The 9,668-nt window shown below is 38.6% G+C and overlaps 1 protein-coding gene across 1 annotated transcript in view; it reads left to right on the top strand.

Annotated features, from left to right (window-relative positions):
• Nucleotides 1-281: 281 nt before the first annotated feature.
• trpm7 (transient receptor potential cation channel, subfamily M, member 7) overlaps nt 282-9,668 on the top strand; it is a gene marked incomplete at its 5' end in the record, with an annotated part of 30,193 nt that continues 20,806 nt past the window's right edge. The window contains 12 exons of the mRNA XM_013914866.1: nt 282-456; nt 1,878-2,001; nt 3,196-3,268; nt 4,527-4,627; nt 5,037-5,171; nt 5,274-5,327; nt 5,421-5,561; nt 6,615-6,743; nt 6,856-7,133; nt 7,229-7,457; nt 7,904-8,059; nt 8,276-8,419. Coding sequence (XP_013770320.1) covers nt 282-456; nt 1,878-2,001; nt 3,196-3,268; nt 4,527-4,627; nt 5,037-5,171; nt 5,274-5,327; nt 5,421-5,561; nt 6,615-6,743; nt 6,856-7,133; nt 7,229-7,457; nt 7,904-8,059; nt 8,276-8,419 — 1,739 coding nt within the window. The remainder of the gene's footprint in view (nt 457-1,877; nt 2,002-3,195; nt 3,269-4,526; nt 4,628-5,036; nt 5,172-5,273; nt 5,328-5,420; nt 5,562-6,614; nt 6,744-6,855; nt 7,134-7,228; nt 7,458-7,903; nt 8,060-8,275; nt 8,420-9,668) is intronic.

The raw sequence follows: 9,668 nt of genomic DNA on the forward strand, positions 1-9,668 counted from the left end.
CCCTGGAAATGTTTTTAGTTTAAGTGAAATTCACCCTACGGTAGCTGGGATAGACTTTGTTAGGTTCCAGCCCCCCACGGAAGATAATGGATGGACTCTAAACTGTAAAAACAAAAGAAAATTCTTAAAATTTCTTGGCAAATATCATGTCAGTGCCTGTAAAACTGTCAGTCTTTTGAAGTTGTTTCACTCAAATCAGATTGAAATAAAAGGGAGTTATTTTAAGTAACATAATTATCTGATGCATATTCGTTATTTATTTTTGTTTTTTTCCCCCCAAGGAATTGGTCAAGGGGTTCCTGTCGTAGCCTTGATCTTTGAGGGTGGTCCCAATGTGATCCTGACTGTGCTGGAGTATCTTCAGGAGAGTCCTCCTGTTCCAGTGGTGGTGTGTGAGGGGACCGGCAGAGCTGCTGACATATTGGCCTACGTCCACAAGCAAACCGAGGAGGGCGGGTAGGATGAACATTCACTGATGCCATGAAAACAACCAAAATTTGCCAACAGTAGAATTTACTGGATAAAAATTAAAATTTCAACTTAAATTTTAGATATGAAAAGCAAAACTTAACAGTAAACCGCAAATGCTGAGGAACCCTATATGCAACCAAAGAAAGTTGAAGGATTTCAGTCATTTTATTAAAACTTCCAGTGTGCATTTAAAATCTTCAAAGTTGTCTAAGTGAGACTATTTCTGAATCATGATACTGTTATTGCTAAATAATTTGCTGCTTTAATTGACACAATTTTTCCTTCTTTTTGTCTTTCTTTTAACTTTGTTTTGATAACAATACTTTTTGTGGCTTTTATTTATTTCTGACATCTATTTCCGACTTGTAAATGGCTCCGTTCACACAAACATTCAGGCATTTTTATGAAACACAAGAGATATGTATATGTCAGTAGCATTGGGTTTTACAATAAGAATAGGACTTGTTTGATGATTTGAAGTGAAATTAAATTGAGTATATGAGGTAGAATATGTAATAAAATAAAGAAAAAAAGACATTTGCAAAATAGTATTAAAATACATGAAGTGATTGTAGAACTGCAGTATTTAAACATGGTGTTTAAGCTTATTATTTATGTTATTGGAACAGGAAATGTTATTTCTGAAGATAGGAACGTAGAAGGGCCAAGTAAATTAACAGCTTCACTTTCATGCACAGCTTTCTTGTCACCATGGCACACCAGTACAGCATTTACATTATTGCAGACGCAGCACCACTCTGTCTATAAATCTCTTTGCTCCTCTCTCCCCTTATGAACAGGGCCCAAATATACTTTGAATCTCCCATTTGGGCTTCAGTTCAACCTGGTCACCATTTGATAAACCAAACAGAACCATATCAATCGTAAAAGCAGAGACGAGCTCCTGAGACGATTTAAAACGAGTGTTTCTCATTTTCCCTTAAAATTAAAAAGTCATAGTTTACTTCATATTTTACACTTGCCTCTCTGTGATCCACCAGTGGGATCTGCCCCACAGTTTGAGAAACACTAGGATGAAATAAGGGGTTGCTCCAAGGCGAAGTATAGGACTGAAAAAGTTATTTTTTATCATGCAGTGCCACTGGAGTACATTCAAAGCATAAAAATATGGCTGAAAGGGTTCGTCTTTAGTTTATTCATTATTAAGGATCTATTTGTTTTCCTAGGACAAAAGGAGTAGTGTATCACAACATTAAGACAAGACATTTGTGTAGCTCTTTGGATAAATTGTTCCTTCTTTCACCAGTACTAGTCCAGAACTTCATGCAACCCTAAAACACAATCATATTAATATTGCTAAACAAGTGTTATATGGGTAATATGATGGAATCAAACCCATAAAGCATTTTATAGCTGTGTATTTTAGCAGTTTAACTTTTCCACAGCGGCCTCCCTGATGGAGTGGAAACAGACATTATTGCAACCATCAAGAAAACCTTCAACTTCAGCCAAGGTGAAGCAATCCATCTCTTTCAGACTCTGATGGAGTGCATGAAGAGCAAAGAACTGGTAAACTTTCACTTTCTTAATCACATTTAGTTGCTCTTAATTTTGCACTCATTTTCTCCCACAGTGACAGTGATTTGGGAAGTTCAGAGGGACTAAACAGAAATGTATAAAAACTAAAAGCACCAGAAATTGTGAAAGAAGGTGGTTTAGATTTCAACCTAAACAGGGGGTTTTCAAAGTATGATACCATGGGCCTCCCCACCCAAACAAAGCTGAAACTTTACCTTGACAGAAAGACACACCACCGAGGAAGGGTTTGGGAGATGCAAGCAAAAGCATAACCTTACCAGTAATTTGTGGCGTATAACCTTGTATTTTGTTCTTCTTTCGTTCTGTTTGTTTACATTTTGATATCCTTAAAACTGCGATAAAACTCAACTTTTGATAGATCTTACATTTTTTTTAAACACGAGTCTTCCTAAATAGCAGAATTGGTTTCAAAACTGTTGGACTGAGATGAATTACAACTTTGAGGTTAAAGAGAAGAGCAGAAGCACTCTCCAGGAAAAGAAAGACAAAAGGCATAACAATTAATCCATATTAGAATCATATGTCTTCCAACAGCTATGAAAAAAATAGAATTGAATCTAATTTTTGGCAATTGCACAGTTTTACTTAAAATTGATCTAAATCAGTAAAAGTTTTTACTTTCATAATTAAGAAATAAAATAAAATAAAAGTAGGACATCGAGACCTTTATTTCTAATTACACTTATAGATTTTGATTGGTACTGGACAATAAAGACATAAGAGAAGAGAAGGTTATTTGAGCCTAAAAATAAGGATTTTGTGTTTCTTTGTAGAGATGGATTGAGAGAGATAATGAGCACAAATGCTGGTGCAAATTGTATTATATTTCACATCTCTTCTGATACACGTCTCTGTTACCTCTACCTGATTGAAATCCTCTTAACCTCCTGAGCCAAACAGCACACTAATGCAGAGACGACTGTGGATGTAATGTTATAGAATAGAATAGATTAGAAAAGTATAGCTTTTTATTGTCATTGTACTTGTACAACAAAATTGTGGATGTAAAATCTGCCTTCTTGCATATTGGTGACAACTGCTGATTTTTCTAAATAGTGGATTTTTTGGGGGCGGGGGGGTATGATTTCAGCTTCAACCATGTGGATAATGTCTGTGGGAGCCTTATTATAAGTGTTTTTTGTGTTGTTGTTGTTTTTTTTAAAGATCACTGTGTTTCACATCAGTTCTGAGGAACATCAAGATATTGATGTAGCCATTCTAAGGGCCTTACTCCAAGGTTAGTGGATTCATTTTCTCTGAACCGTTTATCCTCTCATTTTCTTTAATAAAGGAGCCAAAAAAGAAAGTCATGTAAAGTTGATTCAGTTTGTTCATACACTATAGCCATTGGCATTTGAAGGTTAAGATTTCAAGACTTGGTAATGTTGTTTTTCTGATATAGATATGCTTTGAGAACCTAGTTCCCCCCAGTGTGCCCTTTTCTTTCAGCTCTGAGGAGATCATGTTGCTCACATTCACATGGCCTCCTTATTCCAACAATCACTGAGCTCTGTCTCTCACAGCTGTATCCCACCCTTCTCTGTATCCTATTTAAAAAAAACTTTTTATTATGTCCTGCCATTATTCTTTGAATCTTTTTATTGTAAAATTGTATAGGAGAATAATATAGTTAAAATGTTGTTAAATTAAAACGCAAGCAGTCTTTTTCTCTTAACAAAACACGTGAATGGGGTTCAGTATGTTCAGAAGATAAAAGTTGAGGGCTGTGGCTTAAATATCCACTTAGGCAAATATTTGTCAGTCTCAGGTGCTGTTTTCATAGTACAATACTAGCTCACCCTTAAAAAGATCCTGGGGTGCAACCACTTTTTTGCTTTTAAAAAATATTGGGGTTTCTTCAGAGATCCTTGAGTTTTCTAATGAGATATAGATTGTCTCTTATACATATATTTAGGTATTGTTAATGGGCACCATTCTTCCTTTGTTTGTTTGTTTGTTTGTTTTTTAACCTAAAGACTAATTTCAATCAAACGTAGCATAAGAGTGTAAATGGTTCCATCCAGAAACCTGTGCAGATTAGACTAATTACTTGATGGAAGCATGAAAAAGTAAGAGTTATTTTTGCACATTTGCTTCCTTTTTCACTTTCCATTTGCAGGTAAAATGAGACGCAAACAAAAAGATCAGGGAAAATGACCTCAGATTGAAGAACTTACTTTCCTTTTTTACATCCAGACAGCATAAATTATGTGTACTGTGGTCATGACCATTCGATTCAGATGGCTCCTAAAGTACAATCAGGTAGATTAGTGTAGAAGAGACCAGTGGACTGAGCGGGATCTACTTTGTAGTCTAATCTGCTCTGTAGCTGTATTAGTGTGTAATTGACTGTATTACTGTGCTGGACATGCTCTGCTAATGCCCTCTAATCCTGTGTGTTGGCTAACAGGAAATACACAGTTAATAAGGCTTTAGTTGCCTGTGAAGTAATGTGTTTCTGTGTGTTTATACATAGCTTTACCTGTGTGTTTCAGGCACAAACGCATCTGCCTTCGATCAGCTGGTCCTGACTTTGGCCTGGGACCGTGTAGACATTGCCAAGAATCACGTGTTTGTGTACGGACAGCAGCTCCTGGTATGTCTGCATGTTTGTTTGTGTGTGTGTGTGAGCCACAACTCCCAGGAATGTTTGCTTAGCTCAGCATTAGCTACAAACCTTTGCACTCACCCAAAATAACCCCAGAATTGTTGTTGACCGCAGTTTGTAGTCTGAAGACCCAGGAGACTGTTTGGGCAGGCTGCCACGAATTACTTGTCTTGACTGTAACGTGAACCTTATTACAGTTGTCTTCATAAGCAGGCCTCAGTGCCTTTGTTTATTTTAAAACTGGAGGACTTCTGGCTCTTGTGTAAATAAGAGAGTGGATAATATTATTTTTATTTGTATTTGGGGTTTTGTTTTTTTTGGTCTTCTTAATTTTGTTTTATAGATATTTTCTATAAGAGAATGCTTCATACCAACATGTGTATTTTTGTGTGTGAAGGTGAGCTCTTTGGAACAAGCAATGTTGGATGCACTTGTAATGGACAGGGTGGACTTTGTTAAGCTGCTCATAGAGAATGGAGTGAGCATGCACCGTTTCCTGACAATCAGTCGGCTCGAGGAGCTCTACAACACGGTACCATCCTATGTCATGTTATAGCCACTTAATGAGAGAGGTGATGGGTATAAAAGATGTCATTTTAAATGTGTGGTGTTTGTATTTTTTTTTATATTGTAGAAGCAACCTCCCAACAACCCAACTCTTCTTCACCTTGTTAGAGATGTCAAACAGGTAATTGCTTCATTTACTATCAATTTACACAATCTTTTTTTCCTGATATTAAGTGTAATCCTCTTAATCTATGTTTATTGTACCTTTTTACAGAGCCATCTGCCTCCAAATTATAAAATCACCTTGATTGACGTTGGCCTGGTTATTGAGTACCTGATGGGCGGGACTTACAGGTGCAACTACACCAGGAAACGCTTTCGAATCATTTACAACAATCTTCATGGAAATAGTAGGGTGAGAAACGGCTGATATTTTTAATGTGTCATAAAACTCTTCCACTTTGTATTTTATTTTAACTTTTAGCCATCAGTGCTAGACAGACCTGGCATACCCAAATGTCTATTGAGGGTGCATTGGGAGTGTCTTATGGAGGCCCTGATTTGCAAAAACTTCAGTTCCTACCTTAGCAATCCAAAGATGGCTGGGGAGATCGAGAATCGTGGACCATGTTTCGCACCTCCATTGCTGAAGCTGCTATATGGAGCTATGGCCACAAGGTGTCTTGATAACCCCAAAACAAGATATTGGACACCAGAGGTGAACAGAACGTTCAGGCTATAGAATTGTTTAGCTTGGGTTTCCTTGTAATGCCGTAGATGCGGCTAACAGGTACTGACTGGCAAAGTGAACTCTGTCCCTAGGAGTAACTGACGCAAAAGCTGTGGTGTGGGAGGAGCTCGGTGAAATCCTCAACTATGGTCAGAAGCCTTGGGAAGTGACCAGAAAATTAGTTTGCAGGCAGATACAAGTGGCAGAAATGAGCTTCTTCTCAAAGGTGTTCGGCTTTCCCTTAGAGCTAGGGTGAGGGCCCGGCCATTCAGGAGGGGCTCAGAGTAGAGACACTACTCTTCCACATCAAAAAGACCCTGTTGAGGTGATTTGGGCATCTGACAAGGAAGCATCCTGGACGTGAGGTGTTTTGTAGGTTGTTTCCTACACGTCAGGCCCAGGACGCACTGGATAGACTGTTTCTCAGCTTGCTTGGGAGCACCTCTCTGACGCCCCAGATGAAGTGGAGGAGGTGGCGGATGAGAGGGGAGATCTTGGTTTATTTAATTAGACTGCTATCCTTGCAGCCCATTCTCACATATGCAGCAGAAAATGGATGGATGGATTTAGGCCAATATTTTGGTTTTTTTATCTTGCCAAGCTAACAAGCAAAAATTGTCAACAAAACATGTTGGTGACATTGTTGGTTGACATATTTTGGGCTTTAATATGTATAATTATATTTGTTATGAACAAGTAGTCTACTAAACGTGAATATGGGTTCATGTTTTTGCACAGAGGTCTGGGCGCCATACAGCAGGTCCTGGTTTAAGAAAAAGTAATGAGTCTTTTAGCATGCAGGCTGACAAGAAGGAGAAGACAAGGCACAACCACTTTATCAAGACTGCGCAACCGTACAAACCCAAGGTAAACATGCCTAAAAGGCTGTGGTGAATTAAAGCCTCTGCATATCTGGAACCATTGTTGAAAGTAAGGTCTGTCTCCTTCTTAACCCCCCATTGTTCATTTCACTTCTCAGCTCGAGTCTTCCACCGAGCAGAAACAAAAGAGAAGCAAAGAAGAGATTGTGGACATTGACGACCCAGAGACGCGGCGTTTCCCCTACCCTTTTAATGAGCTCCTGGTCTGGGCTGTGCTGATGAAAAGGCAGAAAATGTCACTCTTCCTCTGGCAGCATGGAGAAGAAAACATGGCAAAGGCACTGGTGGCCTGCAAACTCTGCCGGTCTATGAGCTATGAGGCCAAGAAGAGCGATGTAGTGGATGACACCTCAGAGGAGCTAAAGGAGTACTCAAAGTAAGATTTTCTGTGACTTTTGATACGTTTCAGATATGAGTGAAATATTCTTTTTATATATCAGGAGTGAAATAATCGTGCGGGTTGTATCACAGTGAGTTTGGGAGGTTGGCAGTAGACCTGCTGGAGCAGTCATTCAGGCAGGATGAGACTATGGCCATGAAGCTTCTGACTTATGAGCTAAAGAACTGGAGCAACTCCACCTGTTTGAAGTTGGCTGTCTCATCTCACCTACGACCATTTGTGGCTCATACCTGCACCCAGATGCTGCTGTCAGACATGTGGATGGGACGACTGAATATGCGCAAGAACTCCTGGTACAAGGTTCATGTTCCATTTAGATTTTAATTTTGGTAGAAGATAAAGCTGATATAATTTTCATGTGATATTTAGAGCTTTGCTTGCAGATCTAATATACAAAAATTGCTATCAGTACCTTTTATTTAAAAATGGTCAACAAAAATCTATCTTCTGTACCTGTTAAGTGAGTCATTAGGGAATAAAGCATTTATTTAAGGAGGTCATACTCTGAAATCAAGGTTAGACCTTAAGCAGCTAATGAAGCTGAGTTACACTGTAGTGATTAATCACACTATAGAAAAGCAGAAAAGTATTTACATTTGTGAAAACAGCAAAATTGGCAGTGCACACATCAGGTTAGTTTTTCTCTTAAATGGCAATATTATGGGTTTCATCAGTGTTTGTAATTCAAAGGACTGTCTCAACAAATATAGCAGTACCCACCCCCATGAGTTTGCATGTATCTGCAGGTGATTCTGAGTATCTTGGTGCCTCCTGCCATCCTCCTGCTGGAGTACAAATCCAAGGCTGAGATGGCTCACATTCCTCAGAGTCAGGATGACCACCAGATGACCATGGAGGACAGCGAACACAACTTCCAGAACATAGCTGAAGACATTCAAATGGTTAGATTTACACACTGTCTTTGTCTTGTGTGCGCTCTAGAATTCACCAATGTTTTGACAGACTTTATGAATGAAAAGCTGTCAATTTGTTCTAGTTGAGCAGTATTAAAGGTTGTATCTATGTATAACAATGAAAAGTGGGAAAACTGTAATATTCAGATAATTAAATCTTTTTTCCTCATTGTGTAATTTGGGCCTGTTTAATGTTTTTTGCAGGATGTGTTTAAGGAGACAAGATCCCATGACCATGTGGAGACAAAAAGTGACATGGAGACACATGTTCGTTCCAGGAAGCTGCCTTTAACCAGGAAAATCTATGCCTTCTATCATGCTCCTATTGTCAAGTTCTGGTCCAATACGGTATGAAGATTACAGTGAAAGCGCATAGATATATATGGAAAAGCAAGTTGACTAAGATCTTCTCAGACACTTAAATTATCTTTTTGCCAGCATTGCTTCACTTAAGAAATTTAGTCGCCAAATATCCTTCAACTAAAGCCAACATGCACCCTTGTGTCAGGGAATCAGATAACATACAAGAGGTTTCTGCCACAACTTTATCTACTCCTTGGTGCATGGAGAAGGGGATAAAGTCTGAAGAAGTTAAAACTCCAGCAATACATGTCTAGGAAAAATTCAGTAAAGCAATAAAGGTGTTGCTCGAGACTTAACGACTTGAGGTAATCAAACACCATTGAGACAGTAGAAGGTACAAGGGGCAGCCCTGATTGATCTCACAGTATCTCACCCACATGAAAGCTTATGGAACATAATCACACTAAAATATCCAATATAAAACTTACAATTAATGGTTCTAGATTATTGGTAAGAGGTCTTTATATATATTTTTTCTTCTTCTTCTTGTCTTGTATCTGGTATTCATCATTCAGTTGTGGGTTTTGTTTTACCTGTGTTTAGGCAGTCCCCAAGTGGCAAAGCACCACCTTCATCTCCACATCGTTACTTTTTATTTTAAATAAAATACAGTAGAGAGTGGGCAGGAAAGTGTGTTCAAATCAGAAGGCAAGGGGTGCACCTTTCAAACAGCACGAGTCCTTCTACTAATTTTCCTTGAGGAAAATTATGTTATAATATATTTTCTTAAATACACTCATGCACTGTCAGGTTCACGCTCTTCTTTTCTCTCGCATTTTTCTCACTGTTGCCCAACACTAGTTCTCAGAAACGTAGGTTGGGACTGATCTTTGTTGGTTACTGATACATCACTAAAACCCACTAGCCTACAGAATATAGCCTCTGCCTACGCTTATCTACATCTGCTTTAGCGGATTTCATCCGAGTTTAAGCACATTACTGCATCACTGCACCGCTGACTTGCCTATCACCCGTGGGATAATGGCTGATTTTTCCAGCAGATCACACCTCACATGTCAAGGTTCAACAGTTTTCACAACTGACTTAATTAACGTTACACTAAGAAACTGGACGTGTGTGTGTGTGTGGACATTTTAAGACTTTCCCACAGTTTACAGTGTGTTTGACCTACTTAAAAAATTGTACTACTTAAGTAGCAATTTTATACAAACTTAAATTGAGAGTCAGCGTAACGATGGGAAACACTAGAGTTAGGCATTGCTTCCTTTCTGAA

This window comes from Pundamilia nyererei, unplaced genomic scaffold (assembly GCF_000239375.1).
Source record: "Pundamilia nyererei isolate P.nyererei 1_Seehausen unplaced genomic scaffold, PunNye1.0 scaffold00233, whole genome shotgun sequence".
Classification (NCBI taxonomy): Eukaryota; Metazoa; Chordata; class Actinopteri; order Cichliformes; family Cichlidae; genus Pundamilia; species Pundamilia nyererei.